Consider the following 27,109-nt stretch of genomic DNA (forward strand, 5'->3'; position numbering starts at 1 on the left):
TTTAATTAAAAATCTCGCACAATTTCCTCCCTTCACTGAAAATCTGGGCACACTAGAGCTTCGTGTATTCTCTATGGAGGCTCAAACTGGTAATCAGGACTCCTACTAATATCAACTTCCACAGGCACAGACATCATGCCAGCTGGGAAAAAGAAAAACTTCTCTTCTACTTTTGATGCAACTGAGGCTTGGTTCAAGACCTGACTAGGCTTGTCAAAACAAACAACCTCGTGAATGTGCTTTCTGACCGGTTTGAGCCCCAATGGCCTTAGGGCAGCCCAGTCAGAATTAGACATCAAACACGGGGCAGCCTGAAGCAGTTTAGTTTTAGTCATGCAGACATGAAATGTCAACAATCGCGTGATGCTTTGACACTAAACAATTATAAAGATATGAAATTACATGCAAGCAAAAAGCAATTTTTCCCTGCATTTTTTACCCAAGTCAATCTTTAAATTACCACCCTCTCCAAGCCAAAGCAAACCAATTAATTGCTGACATGCCTATGGCAGCACGGAATTACTTTTGAACATACTGCCCAAGTGCATGATAAATATGCATCAACGTATCAAATCTTCATGTACCTGATGAGAAGGCTCTCTACTTAGAGATTTTGGCAGATTCCATGCCTGTTGATACGGGCAATCTACTCCCATCAACGTTTCGAAAAACTACTTTGTCTTCTAGCACTCGTGTGCACATAATTTGGAGATTCTGAAGAAGCCGCAGTCTTGTGTTTTTTAACCTCCGCTGCCTTCGTCTGGCTCAGGTCATTACAATGCCAATGCAGCATACTATGTTGCCTATGCACAGCAAACTATGCGACATACATCGCCTACCTGCCGGGAGCCAGGCAGGACACCATTATGGCATGGCAACAACAAAGTAAAGCCCTGCCTATGCTTATGAATGCTATAAACCAACACTGATCTGTGACATAAGCAAAAAGCTAGGCTGGGCTGACTGGGGGTGAGAAGAAGGCTTAAAGGGGCCCTGCAACATAATTTGAGCGCAGTGCTTTGATTATTTGTTGCAAGTGTTGAGTTATGGCATTGGCATTATCACCGCATATTTCAATATTTAATATTTTCATTTGCTTGAGAACCAAAATCATGGTACTGATAGTGTCAGCAAAAAAGTGGTGGTTCTTTGCAGTGGATATGACGACAACTGGCGAGCATTCGCCGACTGAATATAAGTAGCAAATGCACTGCAAATTGTGTCAATTATAAAAAAATATATTACATCGCATTGTATTTTATATTAAGTCAATGAATCAAACATGTCTGCTTTACACAAAGACACTGCAAAGCGACACAAAAAGCACCAAAGAGACGCTGGTACTACTTGCATCTACGACTTTCACAACCTACGCACGTGGAACTGTGGCTTTGCGGCTATGTAGCCAAAGTTAGGCAGGGAAGAATCGTCAGTAGCCTGGGGATACAGAGAAAGGGGCGGTCAAGAAGCAAGCTCACGAGAAAGGCACAACAGTTGCGGTTGCATGGTGACAAAGGAATGCCTGCTCTCTTTGCTCCTCATTCTACTCCTGCGCCACGGAAGAGAGCTCGTCAAATTTATCAAAAACGTGTTACAGCGACCGGGAAACCATCAGGAGCCATTGTAGTGATGTGCTCATGTAGGGTACCGCACAAATCGAAGTGGAATAAGAAAGCGAAAGACCAGGAAAATTGAGGGCAATATTTGGTTTGCTTGTATTTTAACATTCATTCCTTAATCATGAACGTTCTACTGCACAAATTTCTGTAATTCTTTTTGATTCGGCGTAACATAAAGAATTCATCGAAAGTGTAGAGACAACCATCGCAAGGCCCCTTTAAAGCCCACAGGAATGCATGGAACTAAAAATTTTCGAAGCAGTTTTTTTATTTCACAATGCAACTATGACGTCATCACTTGGCGCAGAGTAACCATGACCATCATAGAACAGATTGCAAAAATTTTGTTACAGACACAGAATATCTTTAAAACACCGGAGAACATATGGGGGTATCAGTCGGCAGCACAACCCATGAAAACATATGTTATGAAAACTTACCAAAATAATTTTCTGGCTTCGGAGAGCAACCGCCCAGGCCAAGCCACTTCCCAAGAGCTAAGTCCCATAAATGACGGACACCCAAATAAACCCAATAAAAATGACATATGCTTAAAAATTAACGGATGTTTTGAAGAAAAAGTGTGACAAAGTATACCACGTCATTCTGAAAACCATCAACCATTTGAAGTGCCTCTATAAATGTGCATTGTAGAGACCAACATACCCCTGAAAAAGTAGCTATACACTGGGATCATGACAGCTTATAGTGTTGTCTGACATGTGCAAGCTACATTGCTCATTAAATGCTGCCGCTAAAGTGATACAAACCTTTAAGCAGAAGGCAGTCCTCACACAGCCCGATAAACGAACTGCGGCTGACGACTAAAATTCCCTATCTGCTCACACTTGAATAGCGCATCGTCTGTCTTCTTTCATTCCCTTGTCATGACGTTTGAGAAGTGCTTTTTGAATGTAGTTTTCCCTAGGGTGCAGACCGTTATTAGTAAGCAAATTCAGTGCATATGGCCGCATATGCTACAAGAGATTCGAAGAAACACCCAGCGAATAACGAGCCTGTCGACGGTATGTACGGCTTCAAAACACATATTTTTAGCAGCATTTTAAAAACAGATTGCCTCCTGAATGACGTAGCACTTTATTACGCATTCCATTAAAACTCTCGCCAATGTTTAATGACCAGCAGCCTCATCTGGTGCTCTGCAAAACTAGAAATATGCTGCGGTAAGCTGTGCTTAGATGTTTTTCTATGGGTCGCCCTCCAAACTCGCGCCCCCATGGATTTCGCGGTGTTTTAAAGATACCCCGGCTCTGAAATTACATTAAATGACGTTTTATGCTTTCACAACCTCTTCTAAGATGTTCGTGGTTGCCCTGTACCAAACCAAAACGACACATAGGTGTCCAGTGAAATTTGAAAACTATTTTGACAGCTTTCACTTCCATGTATTCCTATTTGCCTACTTTTCACCTCAGTCTGCTGTGGCGTCGCGAGCGCCCCCTTGTTTGTAAACACGGTGTTGGTCCATATCTTCTAGCCAGCATACGGCTAGGCAGTGAACCTTTTTTAGGAGTTGGAACAGGCAATGTACAATACATTACGTACAAAGCAAACCTCAGAATGCTACCCCTGTTTGTGATAATGACGATAAATATTTAATGCAGTAAAGTGAGGTTCAAACTTAGGCTACCACAAAACCCTACACGCGTGATTTTTTTTATCTGCGAAATAACCCACCAGGGCACCGATTACATTCAGCCCATCTAAGGGGCTTTGCATATTTGGGGGCCATATTTTTAAAAATTCCTATGCGAAATCTACTGCCTTATTCGAGCTGGAATAATGTTCAGTTCAGTTCAGTCGTTCAGTCGTGTCCGACTCTTCGTGACCCTATGGACCATGTCACGCCACGCTTCACAGTCTCTCACTATCTTCCTAACATCACATAACTTCATCTGTAGCACCTCGAGGATGCCATCTAACCATCGCGTTCGCTGCCTACCCCTTCTCCGGCGCCCTCAACCTTTCCCAACATCAAATCTTTCTCCAGCGACTCCTCTCTTCTCATCAGATGACCAAAGTAGCTGAGCTTTAACTTTAGAATTTGACCCTCCAATGAGCAGTCAGGGTTTATGGTCGACAATATTGACTGATTTGATCTTCTGGCAGTCCAAGGAACTCTCAAGAGTCTCCGCCAGCACCACAATTCAAACACGTCAATTCTTCAGCGTGAGCCTTCTTCACAGTCCAACTCTCACATCCATACATCACAACTGGAAAGACCATAGCACGAGTTATACGGATCTTGGTTGGCAGACTAATGTCTCTGCTCTTTACTAGGCGGTCAAGGCTAACGATGGCTCTCTTTCCCAGAAGCAGGCATCTCCTAATTTCATGACTGCAGTCTCCTTCCGGGGTAATCTTGGAGCCCAAGAACAGAAAATCTGTCACAGCTTCCACTTCTTGTCCCTTGATGCTCCAGGACTTGATAGGGCAAGACGCCATGATCTTTGTCTTTTTAATGTTCAGTTTAAGCCCAAAATTAACACTCTCTTCTCGTACGCGCATCAGAAGTCTCTTGAGTTCCACTTCACTTTCTGCCATTAAAGTGGTATCATCCGCATATCTAAGGTTGTTGATATGTTTCCCAGCAATCTTCACTTCAGCTGAAGGCTCGTCCAGACCGACCTTCCTCATGATGCACTCAGGATATAGGTTAAATAGGCAGGGCGACAGTATGCAGCCTTGTCTCCTTTCTCAATCGGAAACCAATCAGTAAGACCATGCCCAGTTCTGACTATGGCCTCTTGCCCTTCATACAGGTTCCTGAGGAGACAGATGAGGTGAATTGGAACTCCCATCTCTTGGAGAGCTTGCCACAATCTTCTGTGATCTACGCAGTCAAACGCTTTCGCATAATCAATAAAGCAGAAGTAGATGGGTTTCTGGAACTCTCTTGCTTTTTCCATGATCCAGCGAAGGTTGGCAATTTGGTCTCCTCTGCCCTTGCGAAACCCAGCTTGCATGTCCGGAAGCTCCCGATCCACATACTGCTGCAGCCTACCTTGAAGGATTTTCAACATCACCTTGCTAGCATGCGAAATAAGCGCGATCGTGCGGTAGTTGGAACAATCTTTGGCACTGCCTTTCTTTGGAATGGGGATGTAAACTGACATCCTCCAATCCTCTGGCCACTGCAGGGTTGTCCAAATCTTCTGACATAATGTATGCAAAATGTTAACAGCGTCATGGTTGAGGTTTTGAAGAAACTCAGCTGGAATGCCATCAATTCCGCTAGCTTTGTTCTTAGCAAGGCTGGCTAAGGCCCATTCAACTTCAATCTTCAGGATGCCCAGCTCGAGATCAGTAATCACAACCGTCTTATGTTGGGTTTGCACATCCGGGTCGTTCTTGTACAGTTCTTCTGTGTATTCCTGCCACCTCTTCCTTATCTCTGAGGCTTCAGTGAGGTCCTTGCCTCGTTTGTCCTTTATCACGCCCAGCTTAGCACAGATGATTCCTTTGATATCTTTGATTGTCTTATACAGAGCTCTTGTGTTGCTTAATTGGCTGTTGTCCTCAACTGCTTGGCACTGTATGTTGAGGAAGGCATTCTTATCTCTCCTTGCTATTTTCTGAAAATCCGCATTGAGACCCTTGTATCTTTCTCTTTCCCCATAACTTTTGCCATCCTCCTTTCCTCAGCTATTTGCAAAGCCTCTTCAGATAACCAGTTTGCTTTCTTGCATTTCTTTTGCTTTGAAACTACTTTAGTAGCAACTTCTTGTATTATATCACGAACATCAGTCCACATCTCTTCAGGCTCTCTGTCTTCTAGATCTAATTCTTGAAATCGATTCCTCACTTCCACAGCATTTTCTGATGCAATTTGATCCAGATCATACCTGAAAGGCCTTCTAGTTGATTGGTGCCACAATCGGCCCCAGGCCTTCTTTTTACTGCTTGTATAGCGCTTCTCCATCTCTGCCGGCAAAGAATATAATTGATCTGATTCCTGTACAGACCGTCCGGTGAAGTCCATGTGTACAGGCACCTCTTGTGCTGTTGAAAATGAGTATTCGCTATGGTCAGGTTGTTTTCTTGACAAAACTCTACTAGCCTCTGCCCAGCTTCATTTGGCTCACCAAGACCGAACTTGCCTGTAATTCCGAATACTTCTTCACTCCCGACCTTAGCATTCCAGTCTCCTATGAGAAAAACGACGTCTGATGATCGAGTACAGTCTAAAAGGCATTGCAGGTCCGCATAAAATCTCTCAACATCAGCTTCTTCAGCAGTAGTGGTTGGTGCATAGACTTGGATAACTGTTATGTTGAAAGGGTGACCTTGGATCCGAAGTGAAATCATTCGGTCGTTTTTGGGGTTGTACCCTAACTTTGCCCATTTTACTGTTTACTATGAGAGCGACACCATTCCTTCTCTTGGATTCGTGCCCACAATAAAAGACATAATGGTCGCCGGAGTTAAATTCTCCCATTCCGGTCCACTTGAGCTCGCTGATACCCAAAATATCAATGTTCAATCTGTCCATTTCTCGCTTGACGACATCCAGTTTACCTTGCGTCATAGATCTTACATTCCATGTTGCTATGTGATATATCTCCTTGCAACATCGGACTTTCCGGTCGCTTCCCGACACATCCACAACTGAGCGTCCTTTCGGCTTTAGCCCAGCCGCTTCATTCGTCCTGGAGCTACTAGGAATCGCCCTTTGTTCATCCCCAGTAACATGTGGGACGCCTTCCAACCTGGGGGGCTCATCTTCCGGCGCCATATCATTAATGGTATTGTGACTGGCCATAGGGTTTTCTTGGCAGGAAATACTGGAGTGGGTTGCCATTACCTTCTCCAGTGAATCACATTTTGACAGAACTCTCTGCCGTGACCTGTCTATCTTGGGTGGCCCTACACAGCAGAGCTCACGACTTCATCGAGTTTCGCAAGCCCCTCCGCCACGACAAGGCAGTGATCCATGAAGGGGGGAATAATGTTCACAAAGTAGCAAAATATGGTCTACGTTATTTGATAAGTGATTTAACATTGGTGCTTGCATAGATTTTCAGAAAAACGAAAAACTGCTCTCGGTGGCATGCACAATTTTCACAGAAGCGAGTCGAGAAGCTGCTTTGACATGTTGCGCCATCTTTCGAGCGGCGAGGCAACCGCCATCCCAGCAAGGCCGTTGGCACGCTTGCTTCGAAGGTGCACATCATCTGCTTGTTGAAAATAATGCCACAAGGAAGAGTCACCGCTTCTCTTACTAAAAACCACAGTGGAAATGCTACATCAGCAGCATTAGAAACAATAATGCAAACGCGCCAACGGCCTTGCCGGGACGGTGGTTACCTTGCCGCTCAACAGATGGTGCAACATGTCAAAGCAGCGAAGAAACACGAGAGTGTCTAACAGATATATATATATTGGAATTATAGATGGGGACCCCATCCCGGACGAGTGGCTGTGTGGGCGTGTGACCCTCATTCCCAAGCGAGGAGGCTACTCGGGACTCCTGAGAGACTATCGACCACTCACAGTTATGGGCGTGCTCTACAGATTGTTTGCACAGGTTGTGAAAGAGCGGCTATGCGCCTGGGCAGAGTCACTTGGAGCTCTAACAGAACTACAGAATGAATTCCGCCGCAACCGCCGGCTCGAGGACAACTTATTCACCCTCAGCCAGACAATAGAGGTGCATGCTTTTTGGACGTGGCCAAAGCATACGATAGCGTACCGCATGCCAGGATGATACATCGCATGATGGAACTAAACATGCCCACAGTCTGGATATCCGTCCTTTGCAGACTATACGCCAATAGCTCAGTGCTTACCTGCTTTAGCGGAGCACGAACTGAGCCCATGAGGATGCAAAGGGGTCTTAAAAAAGGATACCCACTATCCCCATTACTGCACATGATGTACGTCTCAGGCGTGGAATGCGCGCTTCTTGACCGTGGTGTCGGTTTCCGCTTCACGTATGGAATGGACGGCATACCGAACACATGGCTGCTGCCAGGCCTCCAGTTCGCCGATGACCTGGTGTTACTCGCTGAGAATGTGGACAACCTTCAGCAACTACCGACGGTGGCTGCTAACAACCTATCACAACTCTGCCTCGACTTCAACGCCAAGAAATCAGCGATACAGCGTTTCGCAGGGGTGCACGAGACCACAACAATAACGCTTCCCAATGGAGAAGCGATACTGTGGGCCAGTGAATATAGGTATTTGGGAGTACGCTTCAGTACGTCCGACGACATCATGGCCCCTCATCAAGACCATGTTCGCCAGGCCTCACGAAGAGCCAGCAGTCTGCTTCGACGGTGCAGCATATGGGGCTGTAACCGTCAGATGATGGTACGCGAGATGTGGAAGGCAGTACACGTTCCAGGCCTCACTTTCGCCAATGCCGTCATCTGCCTGTCCACAAAGACACGAGGATGGCTGGAGCGTGGGCAGCACGAAGTCGGTCGAGTTGCCCTGGGATGTCGTGGACACCTGGCTATAGAAACCATCCAAGCAGACATAGGATGGTCTTTCTTTGAGGCAAGAGAAGCCAGCAGCAAGCTGGCGTTCGAAGGGCGCTTGCGCATGACGGACGACACAAGGTGGGCTCGCCAGGTGTTTCGTTACATCCATCTCGCAAATATCAGGACACGATAGTGCTCACGCATTCAAACTCTTCGACACAAATTTGGCTTTTTCGACCACACAATCCAAGAGGACAGTGAGCTCAAGTGGGCCAAGGCAGTGAGGTCACGGGTCAAGAACGAGTAAACTGCCCAGTGGCAGAAGGCTATGCAGGGCAAGTCCACATTGCAGCTGTATCGGTCACATAAGACATCCATCATGGTGATCAGGCTGTACAACCGCGGCGGCAATGGGCTCCTCTTCGAGGTGCGCGCGGGTGCACTACGCACCCTAGTGCACTGACAATGCTTCGACACAAGCCCGGAGGTGCAAGCTGGCCTTTGCCGGGCATGCGGGGTGAAAGAAGAGGTCACTGAGCACCTGATTTTGCACTGCGCGTGGCTCCAACCAATCCATCCAGAGGGCACCACTCTCACGGATGCACTTAATCTTGACTGCGACAGAGGTCAGGACAATACCCTCGCAAGGGTGCGGACAACCAAAGACAGGCTGCTCCAGTGGTGGCCAGTGACAAAACGTCGACTGTGATTGGTGTAGTGATCAGCACCGATGGGCTGATGCGAATGTCGCGGACAATACCCTCGCAAAGTTGCGGACAACCAAAGGCAGGCGGCTTCAGTGGTGGCGACTAACAAAGCGCTGAGGGTGATGGTGTCAGCAGTGATGGGCAGATAATATTGTCGCGTAACTCCGGACAGTGCCTATTTTATATTTTCTTTTCTTTGAGACTGTCCTTTTTCTTTTCCTTTGTTGTCATGTTTTTTTTTTCTTTTTTTTTTTTAATCTAACCAGCTAGGATATGTATGCTGTATCTACCTGTTACAAAGGGAATAGCCTCAACTCATCATCATCAGCAGCAGCTTCTCGACTCGCTTTTGCGAAAATTGTGCACACCGCTGAAAGCAGTTTTTCGTCGATTTCGGAAAATCTAGGCAAGTACCGATGCTGAATCACTTATCAAATAACGTAGACCATATTTTGCTACTTTGTGAACGTTGGCTGGTCAGAAATATACAAAGAATGAGGTTATCTGGTACCATAAGAAAGCCGTGGATATCGTGTGAATTGTACTCGCGTATGAAAGAAAAGCACAAATTATATCTGCTATTTATTGACACCAAAGATGTTCTTGTTTTTCAACGCTTTAAGAAGTGTAGAAATAAACTGAATCCGACATATGACAGGCGAAGGACAGATATTATAAAACTTACTTTCAAACTGGATCGAATCACCCTGAGAAACTCTGGCACAAGCTTCGGTTACTCAACTCTGGCGTCTCGCAGGTTAAAAGCCCAAGTAAGATTACTAACAATGGCATAGAATATTCAGGTAATCGTCTCGCAGAAGAATTTAACAAGTTTTTTACACACTCATTGAATTCCTTAACCCATTCACCTAACCTATCCATAGACAGATTCTCTTCATCTTTATTTTTAGAACCCGTCTCTATGCATTAAATTTTATCAATGGTTAGAGACCTGAAGAACAGTACCTTGAGTGATGTGGATAATATCCGAATACGTCCAGTTAAGCACGTCATCAACATTATTGCTGTCGCATTACAGCACATATATAACTTAAAGGCCCACTGTCCACCCTCCGGTCGAAAATATTTTCTTCCCAGGTGACTGTGAGACTTCGCCCCTGGAACGCAAGGCCGCAAAATGTTTTTGAAAAGAGTAACTAATAACGCAGTTACAGCCACCGCAATCACCCGATTCTATCCTGCCTCTCTCCTTCCGTTCCCTCGCAAAGGTTTTTCACCCTCCTGCCCGAGGTCGTCTAGCCTCCGCAATACAAATTCCCCTTCCTCCTCCGCGTTTGGCGGGAGGTGGGGCGTGGCTCTCCGCGAGCGCGAAAAAAAAAAAAACGGTCGAGGGAGCGCGCGCCGCTGGATTCAGTCTGGCCGTGGCGAGGGAAAAGCGCGCTGCGAGCGGTAGACACCCATCCTTCTCCCGTCAGTCAGCGAGACGGACCAATGGACGTCGTTCCCGGTACGTACGTCATTATCGGGGCCCGTCGGGCCAGCGCAGGAAGCGGTGAAGCTGGCTCCTCAAAGGAGAGCATGAGAGAGCTTTGAATTGTATTTTCGATGCTTTGCGGCGCGCGTGTCGCTGTAGAATTTTGCACAGACTATCTCCGGTACCTGATCGAAACACTGGGCTCCTTTTCTTAAAAGGGCCTTCCCTGGACAGTGGTCCTTTAAGTATCGAAACTGCCACTTTCCCCTCGAGAATGCAGGTTGCTAGAGTGACAGTCATATACAAAAAAGGAGATAAAAATAACTTTAGGAACTATCGACCAATTAGTAGTTTGCCAGTCTTCTCAAAAGTGTTGGAGAAACTGATCCTTAAACGAGAAGAAAGCTTTTTAAATAAACACAGTGTAATCACCGACTGCCAATATGGCTTCAGGTAAAACCGTTCCAACAGAACTAGCCCTTCCGCACCAGAAGGAATATATATTAAAAACTTTGAAAATAGGAAACTTGTCTTGGGAATATTTTTAGATTATAGCAAAGCATTTGACTGCATAAATCACAGCATCCTGTTTCAAAAGCTTGAATGTTACGGAATAAGAGCAAAAGCATTACTTTTATTAAATCTTATTTAGAATTCAGAAAACAGTATGTCCAAATAAATGAATATAAGTCAACTCCAACAGTGTCCTGCGGGGTACCCCAAGGGAGTATCCTGGGACCATTGGTATTTAACCTATACATTAATGATATAATAAGTGCGGATACCAGTGCTCGGTTCATAATTTACGCTGATGACACCAGTTCGTTTTTATCTGGCGATACTAGTAACAGTTTAATAAGCAATGCGAACATAGTCTTTTAAAGAATACAAATATGGTCCAGTAAAATTCTCAGTAAATACTGTAAAATCTAAGGCAATACTTTTCCACCCAAAAAACAAAAATTGCGGCGAGCTCGAGCCACTATTCTATAACAATGAACAGATCGAAACAGTAAGGTCATTTAGGTCGCTTGGTGTAATATTCACTCAAAATATGTTGTGGGACGACCACATAATCCATGTAGCCTTAAAAGCATCTAGAATCATAGGATTTATGTCGAGTTTCAGAAGTTGTCTTCCACAAAAGGTAAAACTGTTGCTTTTCTATGCATTGTTTTGCTCACGTTTAAACTACTGCCCATTAGTGTGGGGCACCGCTACACATACTAGCTCTTCTTGAAAAGCGGGCCCTCAGAATTGTTTACAACCTGCCAAATAGATACTCCACTAAAGAATTATTTTCCAGGAATACGTTTATTGAAGTCTTCAATATTCATCCTTACAGACTCCTGCGAACATACCTATATGATAGGTTTGGTTTGGTTTGTGGGGTTTAACATCCCAAAGAGACTCAGGCTATGAGAGACGCCGTAGTGGAGGACTCCGGAATTTCGACTACCTGGGGTTCTTTAACATGCGCTGACATTGCACAGCACACACGCGCCTTGCTTTTCGCCTCCATCCAAAAGCGGCCGCCAAGGCTGGGATTCGATCCCGCATCCTTCGGAACAGTAGTAGAGCGCCATAACCACTGCGCCACCCCGGCGGGGGCATATATGATAGAAAAGCGAAAATACATAACCAACATACCAGACATAGCCAACATTAAGTTATTTCAAAGTACTTATCCATGCCGCTACAGTCCACATTGGGTATTGCCGCTCACGAGAACAAACTATGGACGCCAAATGATTACATTCCAACTCCCATTACTTCTTAATAAGCTAATTGATGCGAATATAGAAATAGAATGCATTAACTGCATACGCTGACCTTCTCGACGTCTTTCACTGCGAAACTTTCCTTTCTTTCCTTTCTTAGTGTCCATTCATTATGCATGCGTAAACGTTCATTTGTATAATTAGTGTTTTACAAACGTGGTTTTAGTTACAATAATTGCTGTTGTTTTGATGTATTTTCTATCTTTAAGCAAACTGCTTTTTCATGCCTAAATTGGACTGAACTTTGTCAGTTTTTATTTTGCACTCACTCTGCTATTGTTCCATAAGTGCCATCGCATGCTGCTGCTCACTTGCTGTAAGGGGGGTGGGAACTTAGTCAAGCATTAATCGCTTTTATTCCCACCTCCTCCATCAACTTAGTGATGAAAATAAACATTATTATTATTATTATTGTTATTATTATTATTATTATTATTATTATTATTATTATTATTATTATTATTATTATTATTATTATTATTATTATTATTATTATTATTTCAGCTCAAATAGGGCGGCAGATTTCGCATAGGAATTTTTTAAAACCCGGCCCCCAAATATGCAATACCCGCTGTCACAGGAACGTAATGCCAGAGCGAAGCACGATTGCTTGAAATAGTCTATGCGGTTGCGAAATAACCCGTCAGAGCACCGATTATGTTAAGCCCAACATTACTAGAACATCAACAAGAGTTGTTGTCGGGCCATTTGGCTTGAATCATGTAATGCCATTAAGGCTATGCGCAAAAAAGACAACACAAAAAACATAGGCAACGACAGGATTGCGCTCGTCCTGTCGTTGCCTCTGTTTTTTGTGTTGTCTTTTTTGCGCATAGCCTTAATGGCATTACATGATTACTAGAACAAACTCAGCTTCACACCTCCCCATACCGATGGATGGATAAATGGAATATAGGAGCGTCCCCTTTGAAACGTAGTGGTAGCAGTTGCTACCATGCTCATTTTTCCCCTTATATCTTAATTATTGTTTGACTGGTTATCTATGCCATTATTCTATTTACTGAATTTGTTTCTACATTACTAACATTATGTAACTTTTCTGCTTTTAAGCCACTAATCTTCCAATAGTTTTTTGCTAGCTTCCACCGCCGGTTCATTCAGCCGCCCACTGGTATCTCTAAACCCCAGAGCTTCAGGAAGAGTGACTGCGCCTGCATCGACTTCCGGATTGGTGCCATTACATTCAAGTATAATATGGTAAATTGTTTCTGTGGATTTACCACCTACTGCACATGCGTCATCTTCATTGTTAAATTTCTTTTTGTAGCTGCGTGTTCTAAAACGCCCTGATCTAGCTTCAAACTGCCTCTTGAGTTATCAAAGAAAGCTTCCTTCCTGATCTGCCTTTTACACTTTCAGTATAGTTCCCCACTCTGTTTCTTTTCCACCGAATATCCAATTTTTACCTTCTGTGTTTTTCACCTGTTGCGTAACGCTCTTTATTTCTTCGTCCTTGTGACCAGCATACTTACTGGTTAATTTCCTAGTTCTTTTCCTCCATTGTGAGTCAACGCTTTTTAGGTATAGGTATTTAAATACTTTAGCTGCCCATCTGTTAGTGTCCAATTTCCTCAGGCGTTCCTCATATAATATTTTACTCTGAGCTTCCCGTACTTCGAAAGATGCCCAGCCCATATCTCCCTGTACCGCCTAATTTGTGGTTTTGCCGTGGGCACCCAGTGCTAATCGTTCGACTGCTCTCTGATTTATTTCTAATGTCGACTGTACCTCTGATTTTAGGCACAAAACCGCATTTCCAAAAGTAAGCCCAGGCACCATAATTCCTTTCCAAATACCCCTCAAAACCTCATACCTGTTGTATCCCCACAATGCCCTATGCTTCATTATCCCGGCATTTCTTCGCCCTTTTGCCTTAAGTGATTGCTCATGCTTTTCAATGTATGCCAATCCTTTGTTTACCCATAGCCCGAGATATATATATTCTGCTACTCTGGGTATTTCATGGCCTTGTATTTTAAGACCCTGATCAGCTGAGCCGTTGAAAATCATCAGACCCGACTTAACTGTGCTAAAACTGAAGCCTAGAGCGTCCCCTTCGTCTCCGCAATACTTAACTAGAGTTTGCAATTCTTCCAGACTCTCAGCTAGCAGCACAATATCGTCTGCATACATCAAACCGGGGAGGCGCTGCTCTACCGCCTTTCCACCTAATCTGTATGACAGGTTAAAACCTAGGTTACTGTCTTGTATCCTCCGTTCCAGGTTTATCATATAAAGCATGAACAGCACCGGTGATAGAGGACAGCCTTGTCTTAATCCTTTGCATACTTTGACATCCTCCGTACTTCTTATCCCTTCCCACGTAATTTCTACTTTGTTATCCCGGTATATTTCCTGTAGGAACTCTATTATCTCATAACCGATACCTTCTCCTTTTAATATGTTCCACAGGAGTTCCCTGCTTACGTTGTCGTACGCCCCGTTTATGTCCAGGAAGGCCAAATACAAAGGTCTATTTTCCACTCTAGATATTTCGATGCATTGGGTAAGCACGAACAGGCAATCATCTAAGCGCCTACCATTTCTAAAGCCGTTCTGAAGTTCTCCGAGTATCTTGTTACTTTCTACCCATGCTTGCACCTTTAATTTCACCGCCTGCATGGCTAACCTGTACATAACAGATGTTATGGTAATGGCCTGTACGATTTTATGTGCATCCTTTCTCCTTTCCCTTTATAAATCAAATTCATTTTACTCTGCTGCCAGCTCTCTGGAATTCACTTCTTCGTTATGACTGTTTCCAAAGCTTTTAACAATGTTTCCTTACTTCTTGGACCAAGTTCATTAATCAACTTGATCGGAATTCCATCTATTCCTGTAGATGTGTTTCTAGGAATATTTCTTTCTGCCTTTTTCCAGTTTAGACTGGTCAGTTCTAAGCTGCTTTGTATTCTGCTATCTTGTGTTGTTTTCTGATTTGCAGAGATTACCCTATCGTCGCTCTTAAATGACTCTGCTATAACTGATGTAATGTAGTTTACTGCGTTGTCTCCCTTTAAACAATTTCCCTCGTTATAGTGAATCCAGTCCTGCTTTCTTTGATTCTTTTTACCTAGCCAGCTTATATGGTTCCAGAATTTTTTTGACCCGCCTCTAGAGGCATCGTGTATGGCAGCCGTCTAGCGATCGGTGGACTGCTTTATTTTACTTTAGACGAGGGCCTGTACATCGTTTCTTTTGTCGATATGATTCCAATTTTTGGTCTTTTTCCTCCTGAGATACCTGTGCTTTCTTTGCCTCTCAGTGTTCCCCTGAAGCTGCCCATCATTGTTCAATGGCTTCCCTGATTTCCTTATTCCACCAGCTCAGTGGCTTCCTCTTTCCATTCCAGCGGTTTGCTACTTTAACCTCCTGAATTTTCCTCCTTATGAGTAGTTCTACCTGTTCATAATCCCAGTCTTCCATGGGGCTTTTCTCTATTGCTTCCTCTATGTCTGCTGCTATCTGCGCTATTTGATCGTCGTTTAATTTTGCGTTTACCTTTTGTCTACGTTCCATTTCTCTTTTCATCAAGGGCCCCATCTGCAGACTAATACATTTATGATCCCTTCCCAGACTACACTCCCCTTCTTCGTCCATTTGCATATTTGTGACCTGGCTATAAATTCCCTGCAACATTAGACAGTAGTCAATGGTCGTCTGCCTGTTGCGGAATTCCCACTGATTTGTCCCTCGCATTTTGTTTCTCTATTTACAATAACTAGGTTGTGTCGCTCACAGGAATCTAGCATTAGCTTCCCGTTACAATCCGTGTATCCACCTAGATCGTCGATGTGGCCTTTCATGTCCCCCAGTAGAATAATATCGGCCCCGTCTCCAAACTGGCTTATATCGTCACTGAGACATTCTACGAGATCCTTGTTTTAAACTACACCAACCATGTCCTTATGGAGGAGTGTGTCTCAAATGGCCATCGCAAGAACTAGCGGCACTGTAGTCAGCTCTTGCTCTTTGCCCGGCGCTTCGTCTGCTACACGCGGCGAGAAAGCATGGAGCGGCCAGCACACACGCAGCTTTTGCGTGCTGCCGTTGTACTGTATGTGGCTGCAGTATAACTATAACTACATTACGACAGCTTTGGCTTCGATGCAATGCATTCTTGGAGAATGCGTTTGTATTATGCGAAATTCCCTTCTTAATGCTGTGAAACAAGTGTGACAGCACCGTCGACTTGCTCACAAGCACTGTTTCTTGCTTTGCTCCCTGGCCTGTGTTTTGTAGTATGTTCTTTCAGGGCATAGATCCTGTCATGCAAACAAATTAGTCTAATTTTCAGTGCATAGAAGCACTCTAACCTTAGAAAGTAACGCAGTGGGTGTCACGTTTACTACTGCGCTGTGCAGATTGCCTCCATTACACGCAGAAATCTGCTAGCTTGGGCAGCCTGTTCATGTAGTGCATGAAGTCTGGCTACTCGCGTCAAACGATAGAGTGAACACAGATTACGTACAAGCGGCCTCCGTCGTTGCCTAATCAAAAGCGCTTTTCTTAATGCCTCACATTCGAGGTATGGCGTGGAGCTTAGCTCTGGATCGGCACTCTCGCACTGCCGTATTTAGCAATGTAAAACAAAATTATTCTTTATTCTTTTGTCGTCTAAAACACCATCAGTGTGAAGAGTTATTTAATGAGTTTCCTAAAAGAGGAATCAGCGAGAATGGGCGTGAAGGAATTATTCTGTGGCGAGGAATGCTTGAAAACACCACATGCCTTAGTTTATGCTAGAGACTCCATGCCATTTTAACGTTGGACCGGGCCTGTGCACGCGCGTGTACCATGCTATAAGCACCAGCCTTAGCTCAATACCCATCGTGGGAGCGTGTTAGCCGACCCCCGTCGGCGGCCGCGCAGCTGGATCGTCTTTTTTGTGTATGTGCAGTTCACTCTCCTTTCTCAAGCGAGGACCACCGGCAGATCTCTCCAGCAGTCTTTTGCCTTTTGTCTTGTTCATTTATCTCATATGTCTTTCTCGCTCCTCGGCCCAGTAACACATCCACCCCAAAACGCCGAAAGGCACGGAATGCCTGCTGCTCACTACGTGCTGACTATAAAAAAAAATGAGGAGGGCACCTTTAGCAAGGCCAGGTGCTTTAGAAGGGGAATTAAAATTTTGCTCAGTAGTGCATTATGCGATTCTTTCCTTTTTCTTCCTCTGAAAATGGTACAGTCATGATTAAAATGAGAAACACAACTGAAAGCATTAAAAAAAAATGAGCCTTGAGACGCCCACCTTCTGCCAGCTACAAAAAGTAGCTTCGCGCTTATTTTATTTAATCATACTGCAGGCCAATATGTTGGCCCAAGCAGGAGGGGCAATACAACAAAAATATTGGAATATAAAGCAATACAGAGCAAAAAGGACAAAAAACTGAGGACAAAAGTTCAACTCTAGTCATTGTAATGAAATGGGCAAAATACAAGAACACAGTTCAACTCAAGGAGCCTTTGTTCCGAAAAGACATTCCAGTTCTTTTGGGAAGTTGTTTGATGCATAAACATTTGGTGGCAGTCCATTCCAATCGTTCACAGTTTTAGGGAAAAAACTGTTCTTATAAGAGTTTGTTTTAGCAAAAATTGGAGCTAGCTTGTGCAGTGTAGTATGTCTTGTTCTTCTAGTAGTAGCTTTCTGAGCACATTTCGGAAGGTTTATGAGAATTTTTTCTGACAGACATTTATGAAGAAATAGAAGTCGAGTTATTTTCCTGCGTATGTCTAACCTGGGAATCTGATGCTCTTGCATAAGGAAAGATGGAGAATCTAGTCTTTAGTATTTGCAATAAATAAATCTTACGGCCTTTCTCTGTATACGTTCCAGTTTATCTATGTCTTTTTTGGTGTAGGGATTCCATAGTACTGACGCATATTCCAATTTAGACCTTATACATGCATTATAAGCTAAAAGCTTTGTACTCGCAGGAGCATTTTTTAGCTTCCTTTTCAGAAAGCATAACTTTTGAAAAGCAGAAGCACAACTGAAATTTTTTCTGTTGGTATGGCATCAATGTGCATTGGTAACTTTGCAGTCTGGATGCGGAAGTCAACTTGCGCCTTTTGGAGGAGAGGAGAAAAGTTAAATGCAAAGAATGCAAAGTAAAAGGCTTTCACCTATGCATGTGAAAGGCTCTGCTTGGGACCTAACTACAATGCGTGCTTTCATACTGGGCAATCACCAGTCTTAAGCTGCTTGCTCAGTGAATTTCCTCGCAACTAGTGTTTCTGCCTTTTTCGGAAATATGTGCTTTTGATACGTGATGTTTTCAGAACTATCAGTCGCAGGGCACAATCGCTGCATCTAAGTATTAAAATGAAAAAAAAAACAAAGCCGCTACACTCTCATTGCGTGGTTGGGTGCAGAGTGAAATTCAAAGCAAACTATGAGGACAGGGGAGGTAGAAAGGAAGCTGCGATCCGGTGCTTAAAATGCAGGAATGATAGGGCGGGGGGGCAGTGTCACGTCGAGCCTCTGCACCGGGTGCGGGTGATCCTAGCGATAAAACTGTTAGCGCAACAAGAAAAAATGAGCTAAAATGCAATATTGTCAACAACACTACAATGTCGAATGCTAATGAAATGCAGCAAACAACCAGAACTTGACTTCATCAACATAGACAAACATTGCAAACAAGCAATTAAGAGAACATCATACTTTTTTTAGAAAATATTTGAGTGGGCACCATAATCCTTTTTTTGTGTCTAGTGGGAAATGAGCGTCAGCGTTCCTAACTTCCCTTGACCACATTGGTTTTTTTTGCATGTGATTTTGTATTTCTTCAACAGCAAAAACCATATTTGCAGCGAATTCACTTAAATGCATGCATTAAGGAGCTCATATGCTTGGCTGGTAGCATATCCTGAGCTCATTCAGGAGCTCTCCGGGGGCGGTATTACAGAGGGTGCGTTCCAATACCCCCTAGTAGACCTCTACTTAGACGGCTACGCGGGGAGCCGCCATCTTGGGATGCGTTCCAATTCTCACGAAGACTGCTTCGCCGAAGTCAACATCGATGCAGACTACTTTGCTGTCTAAACATGGCGGACAGTGCGCGGTTCGCGCTGAGCGAGTCATGCGTGCGGTGTTTGCAGTAGTTGTACGGTGGTCGTGCTCTTTGCGAACGCCGGAGTATGCATATGAACGATCTTTCAAACGTGAGTTGTTACGTCAATATGTGCGCTAGCTAAAGGCTAATTTAGCTGTCTTTATGGTCTTGAGATTCATAGCACTGCAGATTCTTGAATCGCTCTCTAAGAAGAAAGCGTGCGCTAGATGCTGTTGGTCTTCTTTTTTAACTTGACGACAAGTTTCTGCAGTCTTGATGTTATCGAGGAACTCGTCGTTTTCTGGGCACCTCTCCGGGAGTCAGGACGGCTGCTGTACGGCGCGCGTATGTGTTTCTATCTTATTGTAGTAGCCAGGGCAAACTCTTCCGCGGATTTTCAGTTAATCTCGGAAGAACGCATTTGCCTGACGATGGCGGCTTGTTGCATTGATTTTTTTTGTGCCTGTATATTATTAAAACGAGTTGCTGTCTTTTGGTTTCCTCGTCTAGTGACTACAGACGACAGGTGTAACGGCACGAAGGTTTTCGTTTGCTGTAGCCGGTTATCATCTTTCGTCCGTAATCCTATCAAGTTTACAGTATTTTGCATGTTTTCATTCTTACAGCTGTGTGAATGAGACATCTGAGAAGCTAGTACACTTCAGCGTCAGTAATAAAAAAGTAAAAATGGACTAACATTTTCTTCAGTCAATTCGTGAGCAGTCGGTCTGCTACAAGTTAACCGATTAATAGTCTATCTGTGTTGTGGCGATTACACATGCAATATTGTTGCTGCAAAAAATCAGCGATCCGTTAAAAACGTGATTTTCACCTGTTTTGTCGTAAAGCTTTAAAGAAAACAGCGTTATAATAGTTATTCAAACGTTTTAGTTCAACCTTTATGTCGCGAGGTGACGCCAGGCGTAGACAGGTAGACGCGTTCCAATACACGAACCTGTAGACGTCTACGAAGCAGTCTTGCTAGACGTCTAAGAATTGGAGCGCACCCAGAACTGCGTTCAGTTCGCGTTCAGTTCGGAACGCTCTGTGATTGGTTGGAAGCACTTCTGCTCAAAGCCTCTCAGAAAGTGCCGTGACATAAAAGCGTTCAGTTCAGCGGAAGTGCTTCCAACCAATCCCAAAGCGTTCCGAAACTGAACGCCAACTGAACGCAGTTCTGCATACCATCCCGGGCAGAGCTGTGAAACCGAGTTTGTTTTAGTAACGTTGCTTAAGTCTGTATACACAAAGCATACTTCAAAACGCTGCTCTCAGTGAACAGAAGCCAAGTGCCAGAAATGTAAATCGGTGAAGGGTGACACAGAGAAATGGAACAAAACGAAGCCAAAGTGAATGCGATTTCTTGAAATTTTCATGCCTAGCTTTCCGTGGGCGAAATAACCCATCAGGGAAAGAGACTGTCACGCCCATCTAGCACACAAGAACGCAGCACCGTAGTCGGCGAAATCAGTGAACAGAAGCCAAGTGCCAGAAATGTAAATCGGTGAAGGGTGACTCAGAGAAATGGAACAAAACGAAGCCAAAGTGAATGCAATTTCTTGAAATTTTCATGCCTAGCTTTCCGTGGGCGAAATAACCCATCAGGGAAAGAGACTGTCACGCCCATCTAGCACACAAGAACGCAGCACCGTAGTCGGCGAAATCAGTGAACAGAAGCCAAGTGCCAGAAATGTAAATCGGTGAAGGGTGACTCAGAGAAATGGAACAAAACGAAGCCAAAGGGAATGCGATTTCTTGAAATTTTCATGCCTAGCTTTCCGTGGGCGAAATAACCCATCAGGGAAAGAGACTGTCACGCCCATCTAGCACACAAGAACGCAGCACCGTAGTCGGCGAAATCAGTGAACAGAAGCCAAGTGCCAGAAATGTAAATCGGTGAAGGGTGACTCAGAGAAATGGAACAAAACGAAGCCAAAGTGAATGCGATTTCTTGAAATTTTCATGCCTAGCTTTCCGTGGGCGAAATAACCCATCAGGGAAAGAGACTGTCACGCCCATCTAGCACACAAGAACGCAGCACCGTAGTCGGCGAAATCAGTGAACAGAAGCCAAGTGCCAGAAATGTAAATCGGTGAAGGGTGACTCAGAGAAATGGAACAAAACGAAGCCAAAGTGAATGCAATTTCTTGAAATTTTCATGCCTAGCTTTCCGTGGGCGAAATAACCCATCAGGGAAAGAGACTGTCACGCCCATCTAGCACACAAGAACGCAGCACCGTAGTCGGCGAAATCAGTGAACAGAAGCCAAGTGCCAGAAATGTAAATCGGTGAAGGGTGACTCAGAGAAATGGAACAAAACGAAGCCAGAGTGAATGCAATTTCTTGAAATTTTCATGCCTAGCTTTCCGTGGGCGAAATAACCCATCAGGGAAAGAGACTGTCACGCCCATCTAGCACACAAGAACGCAGCACCGTAGTCGGCGAAATCAGTGAACAGAAGCCAAGTGCCAGAAATGTAAATTGGTGAAGGGTGACTCAGAGAAATGGAATAAAACGAAGCCAGAGTGAATGCAATTTCTTGAAATTTTCATGCCTAGCTTTCCGTGGGCGAAATAACCCATCAGGGAAAGAGACTGTCACGCCCATCTAGCACACAAGAACGCAGCACCGTAGTCGGCGAAATCAGTGAACAGAAGCCAAGTGCCAGAAATGTAAATCGGTGAAGGGTGACTCAGAGAAATGGAACAAAACGAAGCCAAAGTGAATGCAATTCCTTGAAATTTTCATGCCTAGCTTTCCGTGGGCGAAATAACCCATCAGGGAAAGAGACTGTCACGCCCATCTAGCACACAAGAACGCAGCACCGTAGTCGGCGAAATCAGTGAACAGAAGCCAAGTGCCAGAAATGTAAATCGGTGAAGGGTGACTCAGAGAAATGGAACAAAACGAAGCCAAAGTGAATGCAATTTCTTGAAATTTTCATGCCTAGCTTTCCGTGGGCGAAATAACTCATCAGGGAAAGAGACTGTCACGCCCATCTAGCACACAAGAACGCAGCACCGTAGTCGGCGAAATCAGTGAACAGAAGCCAAGTGCCAGAAATGTAAATCGGTGAAGGGTGACTCAGAGAAATGGAACAAAACGAAGCCAAAGTGAATGCAATTCCTTGAAATTTTCATGCCTAGCTTTCCGTGGGCGAAATAACCCATCAGGGAAAGAGACTGTCACGCCCATCTAGCACACAAGAACGCAGCACCGTAGTCGGCGAAATCAGTGAACAGAAGCCAAGTGCCAGAAATGTAAATCGGTGAAGGGTGACTCAGAGAAATGGAACAAAACGAAGCCAAAGTGAATGCAATTTCTTGAAATTTTCATGCCTAGCTTTCCGTGGGCGAAATAACCCATCAGGGAAAGAGACTGTCACGCCCATCTAGCACACAAGAACGCAGCACCGTAGTCGGCGAAATCAGTGAACAGAAGCCAAGTGCCAGAAATGTAAATCGGTGAAGGGTGACTCAGAGAAATGGAACAAAACGAAGCCAAAGTGAATGCAATTTCTTGAAATTTTCATGCCTAGCTTTCCGTGGGCGAAATAACTCATCAGGGAAAGAGACTGTCACGCCCATCTAGCACACAAGAACGCAGCACCGTAGTCGGCGAAATCAGTGAACAGAAGCCAAGTGCCAGAAATGTAAATCGGTGAAGGGTGACTCAGAGAAATGGAACAAAACGAAGCCAAAGTGAATGCAATTTCTTGAAATTTTCATGCCTAGCTTTCCGTGGGCGAAATAACTCATCAGGGAAAGAGACTGTCACGCCCATCTAGCACACAAGAACGCAGCACCGTAGTCGGCGAAATCAGTGAACAGAAGCCAAGTGCCAGAAATGTAAATCGGTGAAGGGTGACTCAGAGAAATGGAACAAAACGAAGCCAAAGTGAATGCAATTTCTTGAAATTTTCATGCCTAGCTTTCCGTGGGCGAAATAACTCATCAGGGAAAGAGACTGTCACGCCCATCTAGCACACAAGAACGCAGCACCGTAGTCGGCGAAATCAGTGAACAGAAGCCAAGTGCCAGAAATGTAAATCGGTGAAGGGTGACTCAGAGAAATGGAACAAAACGAAGCCAAAGTGAATGCAATTTCTTGAAATTTTCATGCCTAGCTTTCCGTGGGCGAAATAACTCATCAGGGAAAGAGACTGTCACGCCCATCTAGCACACAAGAACGCAGCACCGTAGTCGGCGAAATCAGTGAACAGAAGCCAAGTGCCAGAAATGTAAATCGGTGAAGGGTGACTCAGAGAAATGGAACAAAACGAAGCCAAAGTGAATGCAATTCCTTGAAATTTTCATGCCTAGCTTTCCGTGGGCGAAATAACCCATCAGGGAAAGAGACTGTCACGCCCATCTAGCACACAAGAACGCAGCACCGTAGTCGGCGAAATCAGTGAACAGAAGCCAAGTGCCAGAAATGTAAATCGGTGAAGGGTGACTCAGAGAAATGGAACAAAACGAAGCCAAAGTGAATGCAATTTCTTGAAATTTTCATGCCTAGCTTTCCGTGGGCGAAATAACCCATCAGGGAAAGAGACTGTCACGCCCATCTAGCACACAAGAACGCAGCACCGTAGTCGGCGAAATCAGTGAACAGAAGCCAACTGCCAGAAATGTAAATCGGTGAAGGGTGACTCAGAGAAATGGAACAAAACGAAGCCAAAGTGAATGCAATTTCTTGAAATTTTCATGCCTAGCTTTCCGTGGGCGAAATAACCCATCAGGGAAAGAGACTGTCACGCCCGTCTAGCACACAAGAACGCAGCACCGTAGTCGGCGAAATCAGTGAACAGAAGCCAAGTGCCAGAAATGTAACAAAACAAAGCCACCAGAGTGGAGCACTGTCATCCTGCTACAAATTATGAAAGGCATGTGGTAGTGCTGACCACATCAGTTACAACAACGATTGAGCTTACATGCGATTCTTTGTCATGCATCGCAGAGCAACGCGACGCCGGTCGTAAACTTAGTGCCTTAACTCAAATAGTCGTGCAGTATGGTAAAGAATTTCAAGCTACAAACGGCGTTCAATTCAATAAAAGCGCGCACATTCCAAGCACGTGGCACAATACTGCAAATACGGATTTCATAGTCAGCTCCACGGATTACTCACCGCCATAAAAATAGCGCATTTGCCGTCGCCTTTAGGTCCCTCGCTGCGATTACAGTCTTCACGATCTTGATTCTCCATCGTACAAGAGCTCCACAAGTAAAAACTAATCAGCGGGACACAATGAAAACCACGGTGACCGACCGACCGCAACAGCAGCAGCCTGTACCAAGACCGACTGAAATACAGACCTGCACAGATAGCACTGCTCCAGCACGCACCTTCTAGTTCATAGCCTTTGCCGCTAGGGAACGAACGCTACGGGTAACCTGGCGCTCCTGTAAACCTGTTAATAAGAAGGGTCTATTAGTTCTGTCATTTTTCTTCGTCGTTATACTTTATTTATCTGTCCACGCTGTAATGCACAAGCACCTGTTCTGCGCATGTGCAGCGAGTAACTGCAGTGCCGCCGCACAAAGCGGAATCGCGGTATGTCTTCTAGCGAGAGAAAAACAATATAAAGAGAAACACTCTCCACTAAAATACAAAAAGGCAAAATTTTAGAAGTATAACTTGGGCAAAGATCTTTTTTTTTTTTAATTTGGGTACAGTTTGTTTATATTCAATTGTGATTTGATGATGATGAAAATGATAGACGAACAGGTCAACCGAGCGCCCTCAACGACGAGAAAGGTAACGAAAGTTGGCGCACGAGGTCCCATAGGACCCTGTTTTTTGTGCAGGTCTGTATTTCAGTCGGTCTTGGCCTGTACACATGCCACATGCTTCTGCGCATGCGCCAGCAACAGGGAGAAAAAACTCGCCGGACGAGTGAAAAAAGACAGTGGCAACCACGGTTACAGTGTCCTAGAAGGCGTTGTAGTGGCAAAAGCGGCGCACTCCGGCTGAGGCTTTTTAGGTGGTTGCCGCGACGTGGCGCTAGCGTCGATTCCTGGATCAGATGCCGGCCCGCCGCCGGTGCGCGCGGCGCTCGGCTACTAGGGCCGATCAGATAATCGCGGCATTCGTTGTGGCGTTGTCTCATAAACATCCACCTTTTTACGCAATAAAGTAAAGGGCCCCGTAACACAGAAAATCCGGCGTCAGCGTTGCCGTGGTTTTCACGCGGAAATCGACGGGAAGCGAAGAATAAAAGCAAAATAGCCTTGCAGACCCATGTAATCGAACTCGCGGTTACATAGATGTGGTAGTTTAACGTATAAGAACTTTGCCGAATTCTTTCTTTTTTTTTTTTTTTGCACAGTATTCAGGGTGGTGTCAATGTCATTTTGCTTCCAACTTAGTATCCATTTGCTAGACAAGTTGAAGGCTAGTTTGCGATATGGATAATAATTCAATAAGTACTTTCTTCTGGGCGAGTTGGTTCATATTAGCAAAAGGTAAAAGACTTGCGCAAAAAGTAGATGAAGAAAGAGACGTGACAACAAGACAGAGCGCTCTGTCTTGTTGTCACGTCTAAATTTCTTCATCTACTTTTTGCGCAAGTCTTTTACCTTTTGCGGATAATAATTATGACGACGTACCTCCGACTGCATGCTGGTAAATTTAAGTGTAGGTGTCCACCGAGAACTGAGACAGATACTGCATCTTCCTTTCCCCAAAACCAAACATTCGCAAAAAAAAAAAAAAAAAAATTTGCGGATTGAAGGCGGTGTTAAAGGCACTACCATGCGAAAAAAAAAAAAAAAACACGCTTCAGCACGCGTCTTCTAAGCTTTCTTTCTTGCTTTTTTCCCGCCTGGTTGGCAATGGAGATGCATAAAACCGAATGGGTCCTTGCAATTTCTACTCTTTTTAGGTAAATCAGTTGGCTGCAGTAGGTATTATAGTTTAATTTTATTTAATTTCTTTCAAGATTGGTGGTATACGTACAATATATACGACTTCAGGGACACTCGTTAAAATAAACAATACAGTACGTCACAATTATTACTGCCTGTAATTAATTGGTATAATTTTGTTGCGTGCAACAAGCGTACCGAAACTCTGACTGTGGCGTAATATAAGCGGAACAATAGGAATATATAATATATGGTATACATATGGCACAACTACACAAACAATTATCGCTGCTTGGAGACACGACAATGAAGTACGTAAAACTGCAGAAGTTCGAGAAAAAGAAATAAACTTCGTTTCTTCAAACAGAAAGACCAGTTTTGTCCAGATCGAAGCTCTGGGCGTGTTTGGCCAGCTTAGGTGCAATCCTCAAACACGTTCTGTGTCACGATCGACGATGTTTCTGATCTATTCAGTGGTTGAAGGGCTGATTTCCGTGCAATAGAAAGAAGTGTAAACGCACAGCTACGAGTCACTTCTGACGTAATATGGCACTTTGCTCCATTTTCTGAGCATACACGGGAAATATGAAAACAAAAACCTGTTGAAAATATATTTTCGCGGACATTTACTGCAGCAATAATGAGTTATATATAATCAAAATCTTGTTCCTTATACGCCATAAAAATACACACATGTAAAATAGAATGCCACATGTAAATTATATGTTTATCTTGACAGCGCGAGAGGGAGGCGCGATCCGCGATGAAATTTCCCGGCGCCGCAAGGGGCGCTGCAGCGCTCTGGTGTGCATGGGGAACCAGCCGCTGCCGCGCGATTGAGCGCAGCAGCGCGGGTGCGGCCGAGGTCTGGGACGCGTGGAGTGCGCTTTTTTTGCGCGTGGACCGCGAACGATTCGAAGCTGGTAGTCGCACATGCACCACAGTGATCCTTTTGAGATGCGAAGTGGGTGATTTTGTGCTGATCCTGTGTTATGCAGTAGATAACGCTGTGCGCACTCGTGGCGCAAAAGCGCGAACATGTTTTGTACCTGGGCGCAGAAGCGGGTACAAAGCGCGCAAAGCCGAAACCCCCTTTTCAGACCACCTAAATATGTAGCTTAACGCGAACTGGGATTGCGGAATATCAAACGTGCTGACAAGGAGCTGACG

The 27,109-nt window shown here is 44.6% G+C and overlaps 1 protein-coding gene across 11 annotated transcripts in view; it reads right to left on the reverse strand.

Moving 5' to 3' along the window:
• LOC146206983 (uncharacterized) overlaps positions 1-25,012 on the reverse strand; it is a 229,459-nt gene extending 204,447 nt beyond the window's left edge. For all 11 annotated transcript variants that reach the window (XR_014704394.1, XR_014704371.1, XR_014704298.1 and 8 more), the window contains exons 1-2: positions 24,905-25,012; positions 24,201-24,360 (exon numbers count right to left, since the gene is read on the reverse strand). Coding sequence is in view for 2 of the 11 variants with exons in the window: in XM_084590907.1 (XP_084447033.1) it covers positions 24,201-24,360; positions 24,905-24,933 (189 nt within the window). In the remaining 9 variants the exon portion in view is untranslated. The remainder of the gene's footprint in view (positions 1-24,200; positions 24,361-24,904) is intronic.
• Between the last annotated feature and the right edge of the window lie 2,097 nt (positions 25,013-27,109).

The sequence above is a fragment of the Amblyomma maculatum genome, chromosome 1 (assembly GCF_055883805.1).
Source record: "Amblyomma maculatum isolate TAMU_Amacu chromosome 1, ASM5588380v1, whole genome shotgun sequence".
NCBI lineage: Eukaryota > Metazoa > Arthropoda > Arachnida > Ixodida > Ixodidae > Amblyomma > Amblyomma maculatum.